At 45.5% G+C, this 26,922-nt stretch overlaps 1 protein-coding gene across 1 annotated transcript in view; it reads right to left on the bottom strand.

The window, feature by feature from the left end:
• The window catches only part of LOC147729357 (astacin-like metalloendopeptidase), a 531,217-nt gene that overhangs the window by 364,823 nt on the left and 139,472 nt on the right, over positions 1-26,922 (bottom strand). The window contains exons 6-7 of the mRNA XM_086959628.1: positions 6,268-6,446; positions 5,932-6,019 (exon numbers count right to left, since the gene is read on the bottom strand). Of these exons, the coding sequence (XP_086815754.1) occupies positions 5,932-6,019; positions 6,268-6,446 (267 nt within the window). The remainder of the gene's footprint in view (positions 1-5,931; positions 6,020-6,267; positions 6,447-26,922) is intronic.

Genomic DNA, 26,922 nt, shown 5'->3' with positions numbered 1-26,922 from the left:
TACTAAGACTTTCCATAAATCAACTCAGTTGCTTGTCTCTTTCTTTTCTCTCAGAAAAAGACAGGCCTTACTGTGGGCTAGTATTGCTCGCTGGGTCTCCTCAGCTTTACTCTTCTGCCATGAAAGGGTGGGGTGTCCACTAGCTGCAAAGGTGAAGGGACATTCCACTCTGAATATTCCAGCGTCCTCAGCCCTTTCTGCAAGAGTATCTCTACCAGACACCTGCAGCCTAGCGACATGGGTGAACACCCACACTTTTTCGTAGCATTACTGCCTCGATGGCTGGAGTAAAGTAGATGTAGCAGCCAGTCAGGCTGCTCTCTGACGACTCTTTGCATATGGTATGCAACTGTTCTGCTCTAAGCAGTTTTTTCTTTTATAATCTTTTCATAATAATTTGATTCTTTGTGTTTTATGCTGAATATTTGTCTCTTCTGTTTTTGTGCAATTTCAAAGGAATTTAACTGACTACTCGTATTTCAGTTGTGTATCATGGTGGGATGGTTCGCCTTGCCAACCACCCTTAGTCTTTAGCATGTGAATCTATAAAAGATACAATACGGGAGAAAAAACAAGTTACCTACCTGTACACTGTGGTTCTCCAGGATTGATATCTTTTATAGATTCACATGCAACCCTCCATCCTCCCCCGTTCAGGCTCATCTTTTGTTACCTCTATTAATGTGGGTTTACACCCATGCTAAAAATCTGAGTTATGATGGCTAGAAATTTGGCTAGAAATCTGAGATATGATTACTCTGCAGGGGATGAGTACCCCAGGGTCTCAGCTCCGATTGGCTGAAGTTTGGATGTTTTAAAACTATGTAAATGGGTTACTAAATAGTATTTGTTTTCAATTGAGTTAATGCTAATGCTTTATTACTACTGTTAGTATTGTTGCTGCCGGACTCCCACCATGATGACAGGAAGGATTTAAGCATGTGAATCTATAAAATATATCAATACTGGAGAACCACAATGTACAGGTAAGTAACTTATTTTTTCTACACCTTCAAGCAACATCTGCCCACTTTATCTGAGGAATCTGACAGAAAGACCAGAGCCTCAATAACTGGCTCCCCACCTGTGCAAACAACCTAGCACTCCCCAAAACCAACAAACCCAGACGAGCCACAAAACACGGAAGCTGGTACACAGACACACTCAGGAAAACCAAGAGATACTGCAGCAAAAGGAGAGGAAGTGGCAATCCTAAGTGGAGCTCACCGACAAATGTGCATACAAGGACTCACTCAGGTCATACCACCACAATTGAAAGAGGCCAAGAAGAAGGCTTTGTGCAGAAGGATCAAACCTAGCTATAACAAATCTAAAGACCTCTTTGTGATCGTCAGGGCATCCCTTGGTTACATCCAGCACCATCACCCCATCGCAAGGCCTCTGCAACCAACTCTCAAATTTCTTCCACAACAAGAAGCCTAACATCTACAAGAATTTAGATGGTCAACCTCTCCCCAAGATACAACCTCCACTGCTGACCCCCCACCATAGGACCACCCCTTTCTCAGCAACTGGACACTAGTGACCATCGAAGAAACCACAGCAACTATGACATCTCTCTCAATAGTTTGGCATCTCCTCCCTGCTCACACATAAGCTTCAAACCATCCAAACATTGTTGCAAGATTGGTACTCACCCTCCCATGCTGCACTCACATCTCGCCACAACTCTGAGAACTGCACTTTGCTCCCCATCCAGAAACGCTGCCAGCTAAAGAAGATACTCACCCATGCTTACAGAGAACTAAAAAAGACAGGCCTTAATCACAAACTCCATTTCAACCAAATAACCTAGAACCATTACTCGGCCTTCTCCTCACTCGCGCACATAACCCTTGATTCACAGAAGCAGGACTGGAGAACTCTCGTTCCCCTACCTTGCAGGAAAGACCTGGGTCAACCACACCCAGAACATCAGAGCAGCCACCATGATCATGAATTTCCACAAGAGACTAAAGACCTTCTCCTTCTGCCTGCACCTATTCAGCTCCTGGATGCCCCTGCGGGTGATTGGTTTGTGCTTTACAAGTCCATGTTATGTGAATCTACAACAACCAGTTGAGGTTGTGTCCCAACAAGCCCTGCAGCCATGGGAGTGCTGCGTCATGACACTGAGCTCTCTGACAGTATTAATTAAGATCTGTGATCTATGATGTTAAATGCTGCAATAAAATCCAAGAGCGTCACAGCCACAGAAGATCCTGCATTGGATTGGCAGAGTAATTCATTCAGAGGAGACACCACCAGGGACTTCATACTAAGGGCAGGGCAAGCCTCGCTGAGCGGGTTGAGTTATACAATTGATATCAAGGTAATTCTTCAGCTTCCTGTAAACAGCTCGCTTGAGGATTTCACATTGAAAAGGCAGGTAGGAAATGAGGAGGTATTTAGAGAAAGTATTGGGTCCAATTATGTATTCTTCAGTAAAGGTATAAGTGTCAAAATTATCCTTGAAAGCAAAGAAGAACTAATTATAGATGGCACTTCATTGCCTAAAATCAGCAAATGATTTTGTACAGTTTACTTAACAAAAACTAATAAAGAGCCAGATGGTCTACTTTAGGTAAGAATGGACTGAATTCAAATTGATGTAAGGGTTGAAATGACATAGTAGCAGGGGAGAAGACAGAATTAAATCAAGTGGGGGAGTAAGGAAAGATTGTCTGGCCTGCATACCCTCTCACTGGTGCCTCTTTTTTATTCACTTATTGGCTGTTTGAATAAAGCACTAAATTGTATTCTTGCATCGAGTATGGGTGGGACATATGCCAGTAAAGGGTAGAGTCAATGGAACTCGCTTTACTGTAGAAGGTTGCTCACTGGCCAATATCTGTGACTTTTAATTGCATGAGTGACCATGTACTTATTCTTGTTTTTTACTCTGCCCCACAATAACCCTTCCTCCTATCTATACCTCCTTGAGTAAATTGTTTCCCTTTGACATGAAGTAGGAGGCTATGGTAAAGGCCCCCAGCAAACACTTACCTTCCATTCCATTCCAAAAATCTTTATTTCGATCACATGATCATAAAAGATATACATAGCATCACAGAATATTTCATTTTATGGTTAAAACGCATTAAACAACATTAGTGATCAAAATAAATAGTGGTGTGCCGGGAATTCAAGTCTGTCCAGAGTCGCCAAGTCTCTTAATGCAGCGATTTCAGGCGTACCACATTGCAGTTAAAAATTTAGATAGAGCAAATACAGTAGTTGGGGCTAAGTCTGTCTTTAAAACTCTGTAAGCGGGTAAAAATGTTCTAAATCCCATATTTTTAAGCACAGGGACGAGCCAGTATTTCCTGCTTTTCTCATAGGCTCGACAGAAAAAGACCACATGTACATCATTCTCATTTGTGTGGGCACATGCGGGGCATGTTTCTGTGGGAGGGCGACAAGACCATGTTGCAGTAAAAGATGCCAGGGGAAGAGTCCTATATCTCCATTGCAGGAATAATTTCTTAGTTAATACCGGAGTCATGGCATCTAGGACACTTTCCAGTTGGTAGGAGTCTTTAATTTTTATGAATTGATTGGTCAGTGATCCATCACGGGTGCCTTCAACAGCTCGGGAGAGCATTAGATCGTAATAGGCTCTAGATAGCACCTTTCTGGGGGTCCTGTTACTTGTGTTTGCTGGATCCGACCATAGTTCGGGAAGACCAATTGCCTCAGAAGTTCTCCTAATATAGTTTAACCAAGGTGTTCTAGTGACGTTGGGCAACAATAGAAATTCCTGTAGCTCAGCTCTATAAGTTGAGAGGTCTGGACTGCACCATAGGCGTCGCCAGAATGCTAATGGTTTGAGCCCCAGCTCCTCCGTTATGGGCCGGAGGCCCATATCCAGCCTAAGGGGCAGAATTGGAGTACTCAACGGAAGAGCAGTAATCTGCCTCAGGAATTTGTTCTCGGTGGTCAATAATTTTGGCGATTGAATATGGCCCCACAACTCGCCCCCGTATGTGACACCCCCCCGGGCCTGTGCCTTATAGATTTGGATAACAGGGGTGAGTGGACGGTAGGGTGATTTGCTCGCTATTCTCATAGTACCACCCGCCAACTGTGCCAATTTGATGTTTGCTTTTGACTGGTAAGCCGAGCACGTTAAGTTTTCATTGAGGGTTATCCCTAGGTATTCAATTGTGTGGACCCGTTCCAGTCGGACTGTATCCAGGAGGGGGGGTGGGAGGTTGAGGGGCATGGGGTTGAGAATCATAAATTTAGTTTTCTGGGGATTGATTTTGAGTCCCCTTTCTGTGCAGAACTCCAAAAAACTGTCCAAGACTCTTTGTCTGCCCATCGGGGATTTGGACAACAGCAGGGTGTCATCCGCAAACATGATTGCGGGCACCCTGCTGCCAGTCAGTTTTGGGGCATCAGTGTTGGCAATCCTGGTGAGGTGCGCGATTACCCCGTTCACAAAGAGGCAGAACAGGGCCGGTGCAAGCACGCGGCCCTGTCTTACCCCTCTGCGAACAGGGAACCTTTCGGTTAAATTGCCACCTCTACCGCACCTGACGCGCGCAAAGTTGTTATGATGTAATCTCATCAGGATTGCCAAAATGTCTCTCAGGACATTCATCTCCTCCATGACCTGCCACAATTTTGCTCTTGGGACCAAATCGAAGGCGGCACGCAAGTCCACGAAAACCGTGTACAAGGTGCCGCCCTCGATTAATGCTGTCCTCCAATATAATAGGTTCAGCCTAAAAATTTGGTCGATTGTGGACACCCCTTGCCTAAATCCCGCCTGGTAAGGGGTCAGAATGTCAGTCTCCTCCAACCAATCCTGTAACCGGTCCAGGATCAGTCTGCCGAAAAGCTTTTGGGATACGTCAATGAGGCTGATCGGGCGATAGTTGGCTGGGAGCAGAGGGGATCCCTTTTTAAAGATAGGAACCACCTCTGCTCCCAGCCAAGTATCCGGGAGCTCCATCCCCCTAAGAACAGCGTTAAATATCAGCATGAGGTAAGGTGCCATATCCCTGGTTCCTGCTTAAATAGGTCACCTGGTACCCCGTCAAGCCCTGGGGCTTTCCCTGTTGACAGCCCAGCTATGGCCACCCTCACCTCTTTTTCTGTGAAAAGTTCACCTTCTGAGTCAGTCGCTATCATATTGTGTGATTCATTCAAAACCCCTTCCTCTGTAGCGTACAGTGACTGAAAATGATTTTGCCATATACTGGGTGCAATGTTGGGCTCAATTGCCGAGGATAAATCCTCCGTTCCATTAGACACTATACGCCAGAATTTACTTGAATCTCTAATGGCGAGTGTCCTTGAAAGTTCCTCCCAGTATTGTTGGTCCCATTCAGCCTTGGCGTTCGCCAGGAGCTTCCTATGTGCCCTTCTCCTGGATTGAATCTCTTCCCTGCATTTGCGCGCCTTTATTGCAGATAGCAATTCGCTTTTGGAGTCCCTGCATGTGGCATTGTACCACGTTCTCTTGGTTATTAGGCCGGTTTTGCTCCCCCCTTTTAAAAACAGGTCCAACTCCAAAGTGTTGGTTAAATCTGCATGAATCTGCGCTAGCAGGTCTTTATTTTCCCCTTCACCTAATTCCTCCCCGATGGAAAATGCTCTCTCTAAGAACGGAGTAATTCTGGCGTACAATTTGGGTAGCTTATCGCCGCTAGTGGCCAGTTTCGCCCACCTTACTCTTCTCCGATTATTTTCCAGGAGTAGGACTGACTTGTCGCTGTTAGGACCCCGGCCTATATCCTCGTTGCCTGGTAGGGCGTATTCGAGCTCCAGGGCGTTGTGGTCACTATCCCGTCTATCAATAACCTTGAAGTCGATGATTTGTGGCCACAGTGGTAATTTAACGAGAATGTAATCTAGTCTTGATTCGCTACCAGCTTTATTATAAGTGCATTTACTTGGGATGTCTGATTACAACGCCCTTACCTTCCATAGTGCATCACTGAGCTGTAGTCATATGTTAGGCCTAGATTATTGGTTTCCGGCTCCATTTTCACAAAGTTGTTTACATAAACTACAAAATAAAGGAACAATACAATTGATCAAGTTATGCATCAGTAAACTGTAATCAAAGTTGGTACAATTTGTGTTTTAGGCAAATGAAAGCTAGAATCCAACAGCATCATCAAAGCTCACAGTTGTGGTCAGTAGTACAAAATTGGACAATGCTGTGAGAATGAACACCAGCCAACCCTTCAAATTCCCCCAAATAGGCATTTCTTGCGCTTATATCTACCAGAGTGGAATCCTCAAGAACTGTACCTTGTGGAATGTATTTCCAGATAATGTCCACATACTCATCTCGGTCACTCCTTGTTTGCTCGTGGACAAAACCAAGGACATGGTTGAGTTCATGTTGGGTGATTCCTTTTGTGACACAACCACCTTTCAATAGGGACAAATCCTGTGACCCTCCGACTCTTCCAAGATAGGACCAGCACCTGGAAGAGACTTTGGATAATAAGTTGGGGCTCAATTGAAGTGCTAAGTACGAACTATTCATTTTGTGCTGAGATCTTTCATGAAATGCTGGAAAGTATTTATTTGACGTCTCAAAATCTTTTTTCCATCTCAGAACTGCAAAGCTTGATTTCCTCCCTGTCTCCTCTAGGTAGGGGTGAACAGGTCACTCCTCAGTCACTTACTTGCCCACACCTCTGAGTTAGCAGCACTTTAGCACTGTGCTTGTGAAGAGCGTTGCATTCCACCTTCAATAACGTGGTCTCATCAGTGTCAATCGCATAGAGCTGCTTTGGATACTTCTTACAAATACATTATTGAAAACAAGTAACAAGAATTAACCACCTAGATTAGATTCCAAAATACCACATCTTTGGCGTCCACTACAATTACTAAATTGAACCAGGTACTTTTTTCAACAAGACAAGTATAGAAGTGTACTGTGTATATCAGGGCTTTCTAAAACAATTGCCAGGGTCCTCGTGAGGAGGCCTCGAGCTTGCACCATCCGTTGTCACTGCTAGCATTGCCAATGACAGTATCTCCATAACTACTAACAGCACACTGACACAAATGTGACAATTTAGACAAACCTATGCCCCCAAAGCTATAAAAATGGCTTTGGTGGCAGGTATTAGTTGTTCTTAATGTATACTGGATTAATTTTTTTAGGTCTCGCATAGGCAGCACATACTGCCTCTACGAGGCATTAAGTAATTGTATTAGTAGTGAAACTCCACCCATTTTGTTTCCCTTCGTGTGGTCACTTCTCATTGGTTAAATGTGTCATTGCTGGTTTTATCTTGCTCATTCATTGGCTGGTGGTCCGATACCTCATTTCAGGTTTGCTTCCATTATCCAGTATTAAGGGTGTCTTTCATAGATTCACATGCCTGAATCATTCCCTGTCGTCGGGATGGGAGTCCCCGGTACATAAATAAAGTAATGTCCTGAAGACATATAAGAAGTAGGCCCACAGGCCTCACATTAGTAATATATCCTTGTCCTTTTGTAAAAAGGACCAAACTCTAGAACCCTCCTGGAAGGAGCCTCAGTCCCTCAGATTTTCTACTGCACGTTGTGCTAAGGGAGTCTCCTCTGAGCTCTGCTCGGGATTGTTTGTTCACAGCTGTTTTAACAGTATTTTGCGACATTTCTCCTGTTTCTTCAGTGACTGCTATATACTATAGCTGGCACACCAAAAAAGGTTTTTTTTAGATCCTGTGGTTCTTGTGGAAAGAAAAGGCTACACATTGATGACCAGCATAAGGACTGCCTGTATTGCCTGTATCCAGATCATTCGGCTAAAGACTGCAAGGTATGTCGTACCTTTTCCACTAAAACCCTCAAGGACCGTGAAGGACGCCTTTTAATCTGGCTCCAGAGGCTAAAGGACAGAGATAACCTTGATTCCTCTAAGGAGAGTGAAGATTCTTCAGTCTCCTCAAAATTATCTCTGAAGAGACCAAGTGTGGCTTCTCCTAGCCTTACGGCTCCTCCTCAAAAGAAGGCATCAAAAAAGTCTTCAGAGGTTATGGCTAAAAAAACTTCTGGGAAGGAAGTTCACACCTTCAAGAAGCCAGTTTCGACATCGTCGACGACGATATCGTCGACGGCACCTTCATCGTCGAAGAAGGCAGTGTCTACAGCTTCTTATGTGTCTACCTCGGCGACGACAGTCTCTACGTCGACAGCATCGTCGTCATCATCGTCGACGACTACGACCCCATCGTCGACGGCTGGTAAGGCTTTGTCGACGACGATAGCCATTAAGAGAACGCCGTTGACGTCGAAAACCCTGTCGGCGCTGACTTCGCCGACGACAGCATCCGCGACGACCTCGAGGACGAAGCCAATATCATCGTCACCGTCGACGAAAAGCCTCGTTGACAAAGGGCTCGTAGACGAGAACACCATCGACGAAACAACCGTCGACTAATACATCGTCGATGACAGGAATATCTCTACCGTGGACAGAGGACCGGTCGACGATGTCTCCACTGGCTATGACAACTGTCAACGCTCCACCGTCGACGATCACATCGTCAACGGGCTTGTCTACGATGATGGATTCTGGTCTTCAAACAACATGCGTGCGCTTAAGGATCACAGAAAAGGCGCTGATGCCGGAGTTAACATCACCAAGCCGGGTGCAACCAATTCCTCCAGCATGTCTCCTCCAAGAGGAGGATTCTGATGAGGGTGACATGTTCCAGATGGCGACAAGCCCTTCGGAACTGCATGTAAAATGCCAGCCTTCGGATAAGGAGGAAGTTCAGGAGGCGGTATATCATCCACCACCTACTCCTATGGTTTGCCTTCCTGCATCTCTAGTTACGGATTTGCGATACCTTATCCAGGATTATAAGCAGAGGTTTCCAGAACTCCGGCTCCTTCGACTACCATGGTAACTCCTTCGCCAAGACCACGGCCTCCACCCTTGAATATTCAGACAAAAAGGTTGGTTTTACCACATCCTCCAACTTCGGATGAAGACAGAGAGGAAGGAGAAAAAGACCAGCAGGAAGAGGGTGAGCTACAGGACGATCGGTCCTTGCATGATGATTGGGAGGACTATGCCATCCCCTCTCCAGCATCTTCAGTGCCCGCAACCGCATATTCACCACCAGGCGACATTGGAGGATTCCATAATGTGGTGGAGAGGGCTGCTCAACGTTTTAAAATCTCGATGGTCTCCCAGAAACAAGACTGCTTCTTGAATGACTTCAAAGCACCTCTCAATAAGTCAATGAGGTCAATACCTATTATCGATTATCTATGGTCACAGGGGGTTAAGATCATGCAGTCCCCTCCTCCTTATCACCATTGATCCCTCGTTTAGATAAGAGGTATAGGGCAAAAGATACTGCACCGGCCTGTTTGACAGGACATCCTAAGCCGGATTCTGTAGTGACACAAGCGGCCCAGAAGAACTCCAGGAATCCTTCGGCCCCTTTATCGGCTCCTCCTGATAAGGGATGAAGAAGATTTGACAACATTGGGAAAAGGTTTTATTCAATGTCGGCGATGACGGTGAAGGCCACAAACACTCTAGCACTTTTGGGACGCTATATTAGACAATTGTGGGCGGATATGGCCCCATATCTTTCGGAATGACCAGATGCATCCAAAGAGGAAGTAAAGAAGATCCTGCTAGAAGGTGAAACATCGGCGTCAGAAATTATAGACTGCGTGATGGATTTCTCTATGACAGGATTCCGCCAGCTGACTGGGGCAGCAGTCTTGGGATGCAAGGGTGGCTGAAATCAACCTCATTCCATCCTGAGGTGCAAACGAAGATTTTGGACATGCCTTATGATGGCCAGTTTCTATTCGGCTCCAAAATTGATGAAGCACTGCAAAATATAAAAAAGGACACAGACACTGCGAGAGCTTTGGGCACTCTCCAGTATAAGAACCAGTCCTTTCGTGGAAATAGAGGAAGTGGGCAGTCTTCCTATAGAGAAAGTTTCCAATACAGATCTTGCTACTCTACAGGCCAGAGAAGACCACAATTCCAACAGTGCCAACAACAGCAAAGCCAGCAGTCCTCTTATGGCAAGCCGTCCTTTCGGGGTAGAGGACAGCGAAAGAGCAACGGGCGCAGACAATGACATGTTTATTTAGCCAGTCCAGACTTCATTTCACTCATTAAAAATTGGCGGAAAGATTTCCCATTTTCTACAAAATTGGAAAAAGATTACCACGGACCGTTGGGTCCTTCAATTAGTACAATTCGGCCACTCTATAGAATTCATACAAATCCCTCCACAAACTCCGCCCTGCCCAATGCATCACAAAAATCTACAGCTGCTTCTACAAGAGATCTCTATTATGCTGCAGAAAGGAGCAATAGAGAAGTTACCCCATCACAAAGGGGAAAGGGATTTTATTCCCGCTTCATTTTAATCCAGAACAAAAGTGGAGACCAATCTTGGACCTCAGGGCCCTCAACCAATTCCTAAAGAAGCAGTCGTTTTGCATGGTAACGATCCAGGAGGTCTTGCAACTACTGGAAAAGGAAGATTTTATGGCTTCCCTAGACTTGCAGTATGCTTACTTCCATATCCCAATTTACAAGAATCACAACAAATATTTACGATTTGCAGTAGCGGGCAGACACTTTCAATTTCGCGTCCTGCCCTTCGGGCTCAAGTCTGTACCTCGCATTTTCAGGAAATGTCTTTCCCCAGTGGCGGCATATCTCAGACAGCGCCATCACCTAGTCTTTCCGTATCTGGACAACTGGTTATCCAAGGCTCTATCCTTATAAGACGCGTCCAGGTCTTCCAACGACTGTTTAAGACTTTTCGATTGCTTGGGTCTCACGCTCAATCAGGAAAATCTGTCCTACAACCTTCTCAGTGCATCAATTTCCTGGGTGAAACTTTGGACACACGTTCAGCAAAAGCTTTCCCATCCCAAGAGAGGAAAAACAAGCTCCTGGCACTAGCTGCTATAGTAGCCTCAAAGAAGGTCTTGACAGTCCATCTCTTCAAATCCCTTCTGGGGATGATATCATTGTGTATCCTCCTGATTCCTCACTGTTGTCTACGGATGCGGCCTCTACAGGAGACACTCTCGAAGCAGTGGGTCCAATGGACAGGTTCATTCGACGACCACATAAAAGTGACTCCTCAGATGGTCAAAGCACTGCAATGGTGGATGTCATCTCGAAACCTTTCTCAAGGCTTGACATTCCTACTTCCAGCTGCTCCTCATATTATCACAACAGACGCCTGCTTGGAAGGTTGACAAGCTTTTCTGCAAGAGTTACAGATAAGTGGGAAGTGGTCTCCTACGGAGAAAAAACTTCATATCAATGTGCTCGAACTGCGGGTGGTATTGCTGGCCCTTCAGGCTTTCCTGCCAAGATTCAAAAATTCTCTTGTGCTCGTCCGGACAGACAACACTACGAAGATGCACTATCTCAACAAGCAGGGAGGGACGCGCTTGCTGACACTCTCTCGCGAGTTGCAGAAAATTTGGAACTGGCTAATCACAAACAAGGTATCCATTCGGTCGGAGTATGTCCCAGGCATGGACAATGTAATCGCCGACTCGTTGAGCAGACAGAAAACAGCATCTCACGAGTGGGAACTGGATCAGAAGATCCTCGACCAAATCTTCTCGAGATGGGGCACTCCTCAGATCGACCTATTCGCCACAAGATCCAACGCCAAATGCCCACACTTCGCAAGTTGGAATCCCCGGTCAGGGTCTCTAGGGAATGGATTTTCGATCGCATTGCGCAACGTCTTTGCGTTTGCCTTTCCGCCATTCCTGATGCTTCCCAGAGTCCTCAAAAAATTGAAAGCGGAGCCTTGTACTCTCATTTTAATAGCCCCAACTTGGCCACGACAGCATTGGTTCACGGAACTTCACCGTCTATCTCTAGAGCCACCGATCCGTCTGAAGCAGTGTCCGTCTCTACTCACAATGAGCAACCGGGCAAGTCCAACATCCGAATCTGACATCCCCAAGGTTAGCCGCCTGACTCCTGAGTTCCGAGAGCTTCAAAATTTGAATATTCCACCTGACTGTAGAGCCATCCTAGCTCGAGCATGAGCGGAGAGCACCAATACAACGTATTCTCTGAAATGGAAGAGGTTTTGTATCTGGTGTAGGGGTCGAGGAATACACCCTTTCACTTCTCTGGAGCAAGTTTTACCTTATCTCCTACACTTGGCAACGTCGGGCCTTGCTCACTCCTCCATCAGGGTCCACTTGGCTGCAATATCCCGTTACAAGAGATCTTCAGCTGGTCCTTCTCTCTGGTCTGGTGACTTTGCTGAAATCGCTGTGGGAACTCCTGCCGGCTTACCTGCCTATCGCTGTGTGCCCCTGTGCGTGTCAACTTTTGCCCACTCCTCGCGGAACCCGCTCCGCGGGTCCCGCATCGTGGTGATTTTTGACCCGAGGACTTTGGAGTGAAGTCAGTGGGACACTTGCTGAAACTTGCTGTGACTGAAGTGGGTGCGAGTAGCGGAGCAGGGCTGCGAGCGGTCAGATTAGGACTCCAAATCCCAGGAGTCTTTGCTAGTTGTAATTCCATCCACCTGGCCGGCTCTCCCTGCTAGCTCCGCCCAACTAATCTGGCATTAAGAACCTCTCCTTCCAGAGTAACTTTTGACTTTGCTGAAATCGTTGTGGGAACTCCTGCCGGCTTACCTGCCTATCGCTGTGTGCCCCTGTGCGTGTCAACTTTTGCCCACTCCTCGCGGAACCCGCTCCGCGGTGATTTTCGACCCGAGGACTTTGGAGTGAAGTCAGTGGGACACTTGCTGACACTTGCTGTGACTGAAGTGGGTGCGAGTAGCGGAGCAGGGCTGCGAGCGGTCAGATTAGGACTCCAAATCCCAGGAGCCCTTGCTAGTTGTAATTCCATCCACCTGGCCGGCTCTCCCTGCTAGCTCCGCCCATTTAATTAGTCTCCTCTATAACTTGAATATATCCCTTCCGCAGAGCGGGAGGGCGCGGAAGCGCGCAGGGAGAAGCCCGGGACAAGGGCGGGACCGACTGAGGCCGACAGAGGCTGAATGAGGCTTGGCTGGGCCATTTTTCTTTAGTTTTTTGTTTTTGGATTGGTTAAGTCCTCAACGTTTAATGTGAATTAGTCGAATATATTGTCTCGTATTCTAATTTGTATTGTTTGTGGGTGATTTCGTATATTGTCTTCCTAGCTAAAAATGACGACAAAGAAATTGAGATCAGGAAGAGTATTAGTTGGTAGAACTTGCTCCAAAACGAAATCTAACCCTTTGCGGAATAGAGATGGGTCAGCCTTACAATTAAAAAGTAAATGTCAACTCTACTCTTTGTGGGACAAGGGTAAGGATAAAGCAGAGCGGGAGGGGCCTTCTGTTGAAAATATTAATATTAACATCACAGAGCAGGTGATAGAACCTGTTGTCACTAAAAATGACAGTACCTTATCGGGTATTGTTGCCCTGCCCTCTTCAGAAGATCTATCTCATAAGATCCAAGAGGGAGACCCTGTCAATCTGCCTGAAATCCTAACTAAATCTGTAAGTATTTTTGATTTAGGTAACCCGCCTATTTCTGTAGTACATACCCCTCCCCCACCTCTTAAGTCAGACCAAAAAATTCATCTTGGTATATCCGATTTTCTGCATCTCTTGCCGAGGACTTCACCTTACCAGATATAAATCTTGAGACCCAGAAAGGATTAATTAAAGTACAGAACTCTATTATTTCACAAGATATTGTAGCTACTCCTAGGTTACATCTATATAGTAGTACCCCTTTAAAAAAACTCCGAGTTTTCTATCTCTGAAATGAACTCTTTCCCTAGCCCTGTCCATATTCAAAATAAAGACCCCCTTAACAATTATATACAAGAAGATAACATAATATCAAATTCCTTATCCTCTTTAGAGCGGCTCATCTCATCTATTTTACAGCTTCTGGAAAAATTAGTTAGTGGGACAGATAGTGTATCTGACATAGTAACCATGATTTTAAAGGACTAGAAAGTGTTACTCACCCAAAAATAATTACTCCAACAAAAAATTCTAATAAGGAAGTAAAAGAAGATTTAATCTTAAAAACAAATCTTGAGCTACCTCTATCGTCAGATCCCCTGGTTAATACTAACGCTTACACTGCGGTTATTTCTGAATCTTCCGTACATAGAAATGAGAATCCAATCAACGGTAATTGTGTGGCATTTATTGACCAGGAGATTGAGGCTTTAACACCCCCGGACGATAATCTGACCAACCCTTTACCCCCTATTTTCCCTATTTTTATTCCCCAAACAAACAAAGACACGCCAATTCTCACTGTCTTCCCTGATAAGGTTTCTCCTTTAAAGGAGAAAAAACCTGAAGTAGTAGTATCAAAAAAACAACGATGCAAAAAAAGAAAACCAAACCATAGATTTTATAAAAAAAGGCAAAGGAAAATTACATTTGATTGTGAACAAGAGCCCTCTCTGGATATTTCAAACTTCGAGGTCTTGGATTCTAATTCGTTGCATGACTCAGTGGGAACATTAAAGTTGATCCCCACAGAGACACATCATGAAGTTTTACCTCACACAAATCAACAATGTCTCAATGAGCAGATCAAAAAGGTGAATGATCAAAAAGTAAATCCAACTTTAGATCCCAAATTAAAATTTAATCTTAACCCTCTGGCTATTCCCTTTTCAGAAGTGGTCGCAACTGAATACGTACCCAAGATAGTGCCCAAGAATAGAGAAAATGTGGACACTTTCTTCTTGGATTTTATACCTATCTTTGATCCAGATCTTATCTTAAATAGATCTGTACTGATTAATTGCTTCCGTGAAATAGAGAGTCTAAAATTGATCCAATCTGCAGATCTAGATATAATAACACTAATAAACTCAGAGAATGGAAAGATTGCGCGGGTAAAATTTTATTCCAAACTGGTAACAAATCACGTCCTACAATGGGCAGAGGAATTTCAAATAAGAGGAATTGATGTCAATCCTTTCTTTCCGGTCAAAATAGACAGCCGAATACCCCGAAAAATGTTAACATTTCAGGGTATAAATTCCGGTCCTATAGATGGATCCTCGGTAGTGACCGAGGAGTTAAAAATACGAATATCAAAAAATGACCGACAGGTGATTGTAAATAATCCTCAAACTATAAAACAAACTAGGGTAAAGGACGCCGATCTGGAGTGGAGCTGGTTACCCGCTGTTTTATCAGACAAATCTGGCTTTACATCCAGAATGAATCCTGATTTTTAACGATAATTTAAAAATAATATCGTGGAACATAGCTGGATTAATCCAGAGTACTGAAAAGTTGTCATTTTTGCATTCTTTAGAGGCAGATGTGATTTGTTTGCAGGAAACTTGGTTGGTAGGGAATTTCCCGTTTGGAAGAGATTACTATGTATTGGAGAGTAGTGCTACCCCTTCTACGAGAGGGCGTGCGAAGGGAGGACTAGCCTGTCTACTGTCCAATAAAATTAATTGGAATTATTCCTACTATTTAGCCCCAAACAAATTATTTCAGGCAATAACTTTAATAAATTTAGCTAAGGATGCCCCCCAGAATTCCCTTGTGATAATAAATGCCTATATACCCCCAGATATAAAATTTAACCTCTGTATTAAGACGATTTGTTCTTTTATATTAAATCTCCAAGAATCCATTTCTCCCCCTCATATTTTATTATTGGGTGACCTAAATGGTAAAATATCTAATAGTGCCTTGGAGTTATTCAGGAATAAGTTAAAGGAGGAAACGTTCCAGATACCTAAAGCCATATTTCCAGAGAACATTAAAACAAATAAAAGAGGAAAACTAATCTTGGAGAGTTTAGCCAAAGTAGATTGTATTATAATCAATGGAAGGCTCCCCGCGGATAGTCCCGCTCATTATACACATAAATCAGGAAATGGTGGTTCGATCCTTGATTATATGATAGTAGATAGTACCTTCTTTAGTTCTCTGATGGATTTATCTGTACTTATTACTGATCTCAGTGATCATAACGTTATGTCTGTAAAATTGAATGTAACATCTCTCCAAAGGGATGCATGGAATATAGGGGATGACTTAATGAATTTTAATACTAAAAAAGGGAAATGCTTTTGGAATCCACGGTCCATTAAAAGCTTGGCCAATATATTAGAATATAAAGCAGAGAACCTAATCCTTTGGGAAGGGAGAGAACTACTCTGTTTTGCGTCCCTTTTATATACCTTAAAATCTAAAGTAAAAAAAAAACCCTATGGAAAGATGATTCCAAAAATCCCCACTGACCTTCGTCACTTAAATACAGAAATAAACAAACTGGTTAGAGCGCAGTATCTCTCCTTTATTCCCGAACGTACCAAAGGATAACTCTTTTGAGAAGAAGGAGAAAAAGGATAAAGGCTAGATTAAAACGGGAGAAAGAAGATGCCCTTTGGGTTAAACTCCGTGAGGCAACTAGGAGTGGGCAGGCAAAGACCTTCTGGTCATTAATTGGAGAAGGCTGCGGGGTAAGATCTCGACCCTCACCGATATCAATTAGTGAGCAGTCATGGGTTGATTTTATCCAACTTCTATATAGCGGTAATGATGTGTCATTCGATTCCGGTAAGCTACAGGAGGATTTGTTCCCCTATGGTCCTCCGTCAGAATTAGAAATATTAGCTGCAATTAAAGCTCTGCGTACATCTGGTGCACTGGGCCCAGATGAAATTCCTATTTCAGTGCTAAAACCACATAGCAAATTATGGGGAAAAATTCTATATCCAGTCTTTAAATTTTGCTTTACCAGTGGCACCGTTCCGCATTCTTGGAAAGGGAGTTTATTAATCCCTCTCTTTAAAAAGGGGGCTAGAGATTTACCACAAAATTACAGACAAATTGCCCTCTTAGATGCCATTGGTAAGGTTTTCGCTAAATGTTTACTAAATTCTTTGAATGACTGGGTATCTGCATTCGCAATACTACCGTTAGAGCAGACTGGCTTTAGGAAACAGCATGGTACCCTAGACAATCTCACTGCTCTTCAGGTTTTGGCAGAAAAATATGTCATAGTTCGTAGAGGAGGTGTACATGGGGCTTTTATTGACTTCTCTACGGCCTTTGATAAGGTTGACAGATCTCTGTTGTGGAGTAAGTTAACTAATTTAGGGATGCCCTCTAGTTTATTAAGGTTAGTTATTGCACTACACACAGACACCTGGTGCAGAGTACTAATGGGTGGCGAGAGAGGACTAACCAGGGTTATACCCACGATTAATGGACTCAAGCAGGGCTGCTTATTGGCTCCCCTGTTGTTCTCTTTATATATTGCAGACCTCCCCCAGGCTTTATTATCATCTAGTAATGGTATTGCTCCAGTTCTGGGGGGAATCCCAATAGTGTGCCTAATGTACGCAGATGACATTTTAATTTTGGACCTTACCCCAAAAGGTCTGAATGGCCGCTTACACGCCCTGAACTCTTACGCCGAGTCTGATTTCCTAAAAATAAATATTTTAAAAAGTAAAATAATGTGTTTCCAGGGAAGGAAAAAATCCAAATATGACAATTACCACTGGTCCGCTGGGGGAGAAAGACTAGAGGTAGTTAAATCTTATCCTTTTCTTGGAAAAATCGTCACGTGTAGTCTAAGTGACAAAGCTCATACTGAGAACAATAGCAGGAAAGCTCTTGCTCAAGGGAAGAGTCTTATTGCTCTCTACAAGGCGACAGGTAGAAGGCATTTCCCCATACTGCTCGAGGTATTCCGAGCAAAAATCCCCGCATCCCTTATTTATGGACTAGAAATAGTAGATATGTCATGTTGGAATTTTTTGGATTCCACTGAAGGAAAAATATTACGTAACCTTACTTCTGTAAATACTGCGATTTCTATGTCCTCTCTGAGACAGGAATTCGGTTTGCGCAGTTCCTGGGCTCAGGCTGTTGCGAGTGTGGTGCGGGGGTTTTTTAACATTGCTGGAGGAATGCCGGGTACGCTGAGGCACCTTATAAAAAATGAGCTGTTGGGTACTTTTAATGCTTACTCATCAATTGTAAGGAATTTCCGACAGGCTGTCACATTATTACAGTTAGATGAACAAGGTCTTTTTTCAGTATCTGCGGCCCAATTAAAGTTAGTTCTAAAGTCTGCTTCTTGGGAGTTGGGCTATAAAGTAGATAGTGGGGCAAGAAAAATAAAGAGAGGAATGTTCTCTACCGGTAATTCTTGTGAAGTAAAAAAACCGCAGCCTTACCTATGTTGGAATCTCCCTCATGGAGTTACGCGATTTACCCTTCTGTTAAGATACAATTTACTACCTTTGAACTGTCTCCTATCCAAATGGTACGGTGGCTCAGATATTTGTGATTTTTGTAATTCTAACTCCCAAGATCTGTTTCATGTCATTTTTGTCTGTCCGGAACTTATGGGATATAGACGTAAATGGTTAAGACCAATGTGTCTTCAAATGGGTATTTTTACTGCTTTTGATTTCATTGAAGCAATGCTCAATCCCCCGAACGAAATGTTTTGTTTTAAATTGTTTCATTTTTTTAAATGTTTCTTACCATTATATTGATAGTACAATATCATGTAAATCTTCATTTAAGACATCTTGTTGTTTTTTATTGAATTATTATGTGGACCTCAATTGAGTTCCCTTACCATAAACAAATAAACTTGAAACTTGAAACTTGGTCTCACAGACTGATCAAACAATTTTTGGAAGGATTGTACAGGACTTTCACTCCGGTGAAAATGTTGCCTCCTACCTGGCATCTTAATATAGTCCTTAATCAACTCATGAAGCATCCCTCTGAGCCGGTGCACAGGGCTGACCTGAAATATCTCTCTTGGAAGACAGCTCTCCTTCTTGCGCTCACCTCCGCGAGGAGGGTGAGTGAACTGCAAGCATTCTCGATTCAGGATCCTTTTCTACAATTTAAACAAGACAGAGTGATCTTGCGGACAAATCCGAAGTTTATTCCAAAAGTCCCTTCGGATTTCAATCTCGAAGAGCCTGTGGTTTTGCGTTCCTTTTTCCCAAATCCCAGTACAGCAGCGGAAAGGTCGTTGCATTCATTGGATCTCAAACGGTGCTTAAAATTTTATATCGATTCAGAAAAGGGGGGTGGTGATGAACAGAGTGTCTGAATTAAGCAGACCACTCTTACCCAGTCCAAAGAGCAGGGCTTGATCCATCACCGTTTTTTAGCTCACTACACCATCCCAGCTCAGAACTTGGCTATATGCAAATTAGTCTGACCCTGGCCCAGTGCATCATGGGAACAGGGAAGACCAAACTACCAAGCCAATTCTTATACTGGGAAGGAAACAAGCTACCAGGGACCGGTTTCTGGCATTTCAGCCGTCTTCGGCCCGGCTTGCTTGAATCCTGATGGTGCAATGAGCAAGGGACTCACATCTGAGTATACCCTTCCACGCTTATGGTGGACAAAAATGATTCAGAAAAGGGGGTGGTGATGAACAGAGTGTCTGAATTAAGCAGACCACTCTTACCCAGTCCAAAGATCAGGGCTTGATCCATCACCGTTTTTTAGCTCACTGCACCATCCCAGCTCAGAACTTGGCTATATGCAAATTCGTCTGACCCTGGCCCAGTGCATCATGGGAACAGGGCAGACCAAACTACCAAGCCAATTCTTATACTGGGAAGGAAACAAGCTACCGGGGACCGGTTTCTGGCATTTCAGCCATCTTCGGCCCGGCTTGCTTGAATCCTGATGGTGCAATGAGCAAGGGACTCACATCTGAGTATACCCTTCCACGCTTATGGTGGACAAAAATGATTCAGAAAAGGGGGTGGTGATGAACAGAGTGTCTAAATTAAGCAGACCACTCTTACCCAGTCCAAAGATCAGGGCTTGATCCATCACCGTTTTTTAGCTCACTGCACCATCCCAGCTCAGAACTTGGCTATATGCAAATTAGTCTGACCCTGGCCCAGTGCATCATGGGAACAGGGCAGACCAAACTACCAAGCCAATTCTTATACTGGGAAGGAAACAAGCTACCGGGGACCGGTTTCTGGCATTTCAGCCGTCTTCGGCCCGGCTTGCTTGAATCCTGATGGTGCAATGAGCAAGGGACTCACATCTGAGTATACCCTTCCACGCTTATGGTGGACAAAAATGATTCAGAAAAGGGGGTGGTGATGAACAGAGTGTCTGAATTAAGCAGACCACTCTTACGCAGTCCAAAGATCAGGGCTTGATCCATCACCGTTTTTTAGCTCACTGCACCATCCCAGCTCAGAACTTGGCTATATGCAAATTAGTCTGACCCTGGCCCAGTGCATCATGGGAACAGGGCAGACCAAACTACCAAGCCAATTCTTATACTGGGAAGGAAACAAGCTACCGGGGACCGGTTTCTGGCATTTCAGCCGTCTTCGGCCCGGCTTGCTTGAATCCTGATGGTGCAATGAGCAAGGGACTCACATCTGAGTATACCCTTCCACGCTTATGGTGGACAAAAATGATTCAGAAAAGGGGGTGGTGATGAACAGAGTGTCTGAATTAAGCAGACCACTCTTACCCAGTCCAAAGATCAGGGCTTGATCCATCACCGTTTTTTAGCTCACTGCACCATCCCAGCTCAGAACTTGGCTATATGCAAATTAGTCTGACCCTGGCCCAGTGCATCATGGGAACAGGGCAGACCAAACTACCAAGCCAATTCTTATACTGGGAAGGAAACAAGCTACCGGGGACCGGTTTCTGGCATTTCAGCCGTCTTCGGCCCGGCTTGCTTGAATCCTGATGGTGCAATGAGCAAGGGACTCACATCTGAGTATACCCTTCCACGCTTATGGTGGACAAAAATGATTCAGAAAAGGGGGTGGTGATGAACAGAGTGTCTGAATTAAGCAGACCACTCTTACCCAGTCCAAACATCAGGGCTTGATCCATCACCGTTTTTTAGCTCACTGCACCATCCCAGCTCAGAACTTGGCTATATGCAAATTAGTCTGACCCTGGCCCAGTGCATCATGGGAACAGGGCAGACCAAACTACCAAGCCAATTCTTATACTGGGAAGGAAACAAGCTACCGGGGACCGGTTTCTGGCATTTCAGCCGTCTTCGGCCCGGCTTGCTTGAATCCTGATGGTGCAATGAGCAAGGGACTCACATCTGAGTATACCCTTCCACGCTTATGGTGGACAAAAATGATTCAGAAAAGGGGGTGGTGATGAACATAGTGTCTGAATTAAGCAGACTACTCTTACCCAGTCCAAAGATCAGGGCTTGATCCATCACCGTTTTTTAGCTCACTGCACCATCCCAGCTCAGAACTTGGCTATATGCAAATTAGTCTGACCCTGGCCCAGTGCATCATGGCAACAGGGCAGACTAAACTACCAAGCCAATTCTTATACTGGGAAGGAAACAAGCTACCGGGGACCGGTTTCTGGCATTTCAGCCGTCTTCGGCCCGGCTTGCTTGAATCCTGATGGTGCAATGAGCAAGGGACTCACATCTGAGTATACCCTTCCACGCTTATGGTGGACAAAAATGATTCAGAAAAGGGGGTGGTGATGAACAGAGTGTCTGAATTAAGCAGACCACTCTTACCCAGTCCAAAGATCAGGGCTTGATCCATCACCGTTTTTTAGCTCACTGCACCATCCCAGCTCAGAACTTGGCTATATGCAAATTAGTCTGACCCCGGCCCAGTGCATCATGGGAACAGGGCAGACCAAACTACCAAGCCAATTCTTATACTGGGAAGGAAACAAGCTACCGGGGACCGGTTTCTGGCATTTCAGCCGTCTTCGGCCCGGCTTGCTTGAATCCTGATGGTGCAGTGAGCAAGGGACTCACATCTGAGTATACCCTTCCACGCTTATGGTGGACAAAAATGATTCAGAAAAGGGGGTGGTGATGAACAGAGTGTCTGAATTAAGCAGACCACTCTTACCCAGTCCAAAGATCAGGGCTTGATCCATCACCGTTTTTTAGCTCACTGCACCATCCCAGCTCAGAACTTGGCTATATGCAAATTGGTCTGACCCTGGCCCAGTGCATCATGGGAACAGGGCAGACCAAACTACCAAGCCAATTCTTATACTGGGAAGGAAACAAGCTACCGGGGACCGGTTTCTGGCATTTCAGCCGTCTTCGGCCCGGCTTGCTTGAATCCTGATGGTGCAATGAGCAAGGGACTCACATCTGAGTATACCCTTCCACGCTTATGGTGGACAAAAATGATTCAGAAAAGGGGGTGGTGATGAACAGAGTGTCTGAATTAAGCAGACCACTCTTACCCAGTCCAAAGATCAGGGCTTGATCCATCACCGTTTTTTAGCTCACTGCACCATCCCAGCTCAGAACTTGGCTATATGCAAATTAGTCTGACCCTGGCCCAGTGCATCATGGGAACAGGGCAGACCAAACTACCAAGCCAATTCTTATACTGGGAAGGAAACAAGCTACCGGGGACCGGTTTCTGGCATTTCAGCCGTCTTCGGCCCGGCTTGCTTGAATCCTGATGGTGCAATGAGCAAGGGACTCACATCTGAGTATACCCTTCCACGCTTATAGTGGACAAAAATGATTCAGAAAAGGGGGTGGTGATGAACAGAGTGTCTGAATTAAGCAGACCACTCTTACCCAGTCCAAAGAGCAGGGCTTGATCCATCACCGTTTTTTAGCTCACTGCACCATCCCAGCTCAGAACTTGGCTATATGCAAATTAGTCTGACCCTGGCCCAGTGCATCATGGGAACAGGGAAGACCAAACTACCAAGCCAATTCTTATACTGGGAAGGAAACAAGCTACCGGGGACCGGTTTCTGGCATTTCAGCCGTCTTCGGCCCGGCTTGCTTGAATCCTGATGGTGCAATGAGCAAGGAACTCACATCTGAGTATACCCTTCCACGCTTATGGTGGACAAAAATGATTCAGAAAAGGGGGTGGTGATGAACAGAGTGTCTGAATTAAGCAGACCACTCTTACCCAGTCCAAAGATCAGTGCTTGATCCATCACCGTTTTTTAGCTCACTGCACCATCCCAGCTCAGAACTTGGCTATATGCAAATTAGTCTGACCCTGGCCCAGTGCATCATGGGAACAGGGCAGACCAAACTACCAAGCCAATTCTTATACTGGGAAGGAAACAAGCTACCGGGGACCGGTTTCTGGCATTTCAGCCGTCTTCGGCCCGGCTTGCTTGAATCCTGATGGTGCAATGAGCAAGGGACTCACATCAGAGTATACCCTTCCACGCTTATGGTGGACAAAAATGATTCAGAAAAGGGGGTGTTGATGAACAGAGTGTCTGAATTAAGCAGACCACTCTTACCCAGTCCAAAGATCAGGGCTTGATCCATCACCGTTTTTTAGCTCACTGCACCATCCCAGCTCAGAACTTGGCTATATGCAAATGAGTCTGACCCTGGCCCAGTGCATCATGGGAACAGGGCAGACCAAACTACCAAGCCAATTCTTATACTGGGAAGGAAACAAGCTACCGGGGACCGGTTTCTGGCATTTCAGCCGTCTTCGGCCCGGCTTGCTTGAATCCTGATGGTGCAATGAGCAAGGGACTCACATCTGAGTACCCTTCCACGCTTATGGTGGACAAAAATGATTCAGAAAAGGGGGTGGCGATGAACAGAGTGTCTGAATTAAGCAGACCACTCTTACCCAGTCCAAAGATCAGGGCTTGATCCATCACCGTTTTTTAGCTCACTGCACCATCCCAGCTCAGAACTTGGCTATATGCAAATTAGTCTGACCCTGGCCCAGTGCATCATGGGAACAGGGCAGACCAAACTACCAAGCCAATTCTTATACTGGGAAGGAAACAAGCTACCGGGGACCGGTTTCTGGCATTTCAGCCGTCTTCGGCCCGGCTTGCTTGAATCCTGATGGTGCAATGAGCAAGGGACTCACATCTGAGTATACACTTCCACGCTTATGGTGGACAAAAATGATTCAGAAAAGGGGGTGGTGATGAACAGAGTGTCTGAATTAAGCAGACCACTCTTACCCAGTCCAAAGATCAGGGCTTGATCCATCACCGTTTTTTAGCTCACTGCACCATCCCAGCTCAGAACTTGGCTATATGCAAATTAGTCTGACCCTGGCCCAGTGCATCATGGGAACAGGGCAGACCAAACTACCAAGCCAATTCTTATACTGGGAAGGAAACAAGCTACCGGGGACCGGTTTCTGGCATTTCAGCCGTCTTCGGCCCGGCTTGCTTGAATCCTGATGGTGCAATGAGCAAGGGACTCACATCTGAGTATACCCTTCCACGCTTATGGTGGACAAAAATGATTCAGAAAAGGGGGTGGTGATGAACAGAGTGTCTGAATTAAGCAGACCACTCTTACCCAGTCCAAAGATCAGGGCTTGATCCATCACCGTTTTTTAGCTCACTGCACCATCCCAGCTCAGAACTTGGCTACATGCAAATTAGTCTGACCCTGGCCCAGTGCATCATGGGAACAGGGCAGACCAAACTACCAAGCCAATTCTTATACTGGGAAGGAAACAAGCTACCGGGGACCGGTTTCTGGCATTTCAGCCGTCTTCGGCCCGGCTTGCTTGAATCCTGATGGTGCAATGAGCAAGGGACTCACATCTGAGTATACCCTTCCACGCTTATGGTGGACAAAAATGATTCAGAAAAGGGGGTGGTGATGAACAGAGTGTCTGAATTAAGCAGACCACTCTTACCCAGTCCAAAGATCAGGGCTTGATCCATCACCGTTTTTTAGCTCACTGCACCATCCCAGCTCAGAACTTGGCTATATGCAAATTAGTCTGACCCTGGCCCAGTGCATCATGGGAACAGGGCAGACCAAACTACCAAGCCAATTCTTATACTGGGAAGGAAACAAGCTACCGGGGACCGGTTTCTGGCATTTCAGCCGTCTTCGGCCCGGCTTGCTTGAATCCTGATGGTGCAATGAGCAAGGGACTCACATCTGAGTATACCCTTCCACGCTTATGGTGGACAAAAATGATTCAGAAAAGGCGGTGGTGATGAACATAGTGTCTGAATTAAGCAGACCACTCTTACCCAGTCCAAAGATCAGGGCTTGATCCATCACCGTTTTTTAGCTCACTGCACCATCCCAGCTCAGAACTTGGCTATATGCAAATTAGTCTGACCCTGGCCCAGTGCATCATGGGAACAGGGCAGACCAAACTACCAAGCCAATTCTTATACTGGGAAGGAAACAAGCTACCGGGGACCGGTTTCTGGCATTTCAGCCGTCTTCGGCCCGGCTTGCTTGAATCCTGATGGTGCAATGAGCAAGGGACTCACATCTGAGTATACCCTTCCACGCTTATGGTGGACAAAAATGATTCAGAAAAGGGGGTGGTGATGAACAGAGTGTCTGAATTAAGCAGACCACTCTTACCCAGTCCAAAGATCAGGGCTTGATCCATCACCGTTTTTTAGCTCACTGCACCATCCCAGCTCAGAACTTGGCTATATGCAAATTAGTCTGACCCTGGCCCAGTGCATCATGGGAACAGGGCAGACCAAACTACCAAGCCAATTCTTATACTGGGAAGGAAACAAGCTACCGGGGACCGGTTTCTGGCATTTCAGCCGTCTTCGGCCCGGCTTGCTTGAATCCTGATGGTGCAATGACCAAGGGACTCACATCTGAGTATACCCTTCCACGCTTATGGTGGACAAAAATGATTCAGAAAAGGGGGTGGTGATGAACAGAGTGTCTGAATTAAGCAGACCACTCTTACCCAATCCAAAGATCAGGGCTTGATCCATCACCGTTTTTTAGCTCACTGCACCATCCCAGCTCAGAACTTGGCTATATGCAAATTAGTCTGACCCTGGCCCAGTGCATCATGGGAACAGGGCAGACCAAACTACCAAGCCAATTCTTATACTGGGAAGGAAACAAGCTACCGGGGACCGGTTTCTGGCATTTCAGCCGTCTTCGGCCCGGCTTGCTTGAATCCTGATGGTGCAATGAGCAAGGGACTCACATCTGAGTACACCCTTCCACGCTTATGGTGGACAAAAATGATTCAGAAAAGGGGGTGGTGATGAACAGAGTGTCTGAATTAAGCAGACCACTCTTACCCAGTCCAAAGATCAGGGCTTGATCCATCACCGTTTTTTAGCTCACTGCACCATCCCAGCTCAGAACTTGGCTATATGCAAATTAGTCTGACCCTGGCCCAGTGCATCATGGGAACAGGGCAGACCAAACTACCAAGCCAATTCTTATACTGGGAAGGAAACAAGCTACCGGGGACCGGTTTCTGGCATTTCAGCCGTCTTCGGCCCGGCTTGCTTGAATCCTGATGGTGCAATGAGCAAGGGACTCACATCTGAGTATACCCTTCCACGCTTATGGTGGACAAAAATGATTCAGAAAAGGGGGTGGTGATGAACAGAGTGTCTGAATTAAGCAGACCACTCTTACCCAGTCCAAAGATCAGGGCTTGATCCATCACCGTTTTTTAGCTCACTGCACCATCCCAGCTCAGAACTTGGCTATATGCAAATTAGTCTGACCCTGGCCCAGTGCATCATGGGAACAGGGCAGACCAAACTACCAAGCCAATTCTTATACTGGGAAGGAAACAAGCTACCGGGGACCGGTTTCTGGCATTTCAGCCGTCTTCGGCCCGGCTTGCTTGAATCCTGATGGTGCAATGACCAAGGGACTCACATCTGAGTATACCCTTCCACGCTTATGGTGGACAAAAATGATTCAGAAAAGGGGGTGGTGATGAACAGAGTGTCTGAATTAAGCAGACCACTCTTACCCAATCCAAAGATCAGGGCTTGATCCATCACCGTTTTTTAGCTCACTGCACCATCCCAGCTCAGAACTTGGCTATATGCAAATTAGTCTGACCCTGGCCCAGTGCATCATGGGAACAGGGCAGACCAAACTACCAAGCCAATTCTTATACTGGGAAGGAAACAAGCTACCGGGGACCGGTTTCTGGCATTTCAGCCGTCTTCGGCCCGG

The sequence above is a fragment of the Lissotriton vulgaris genome, chromosome 2_2, assembly GCF_964263255.1.
Source record: "Lissotriton vulgaris chromosome 2_2, aLisVul1.2, whole genome shotgun sequence".
Lineage (NCBI taxonomy): Eukaryota > Metazoa > Chordata > Amphibia > Caudata > Salamandridae > Lissotriton > Lissotriton vulgaris.
The sequence above is the reverse complement of the archived record's forward strand: the minus strand, read 5'-3'. Positions and strand labels throughout refer to the sequence as shown.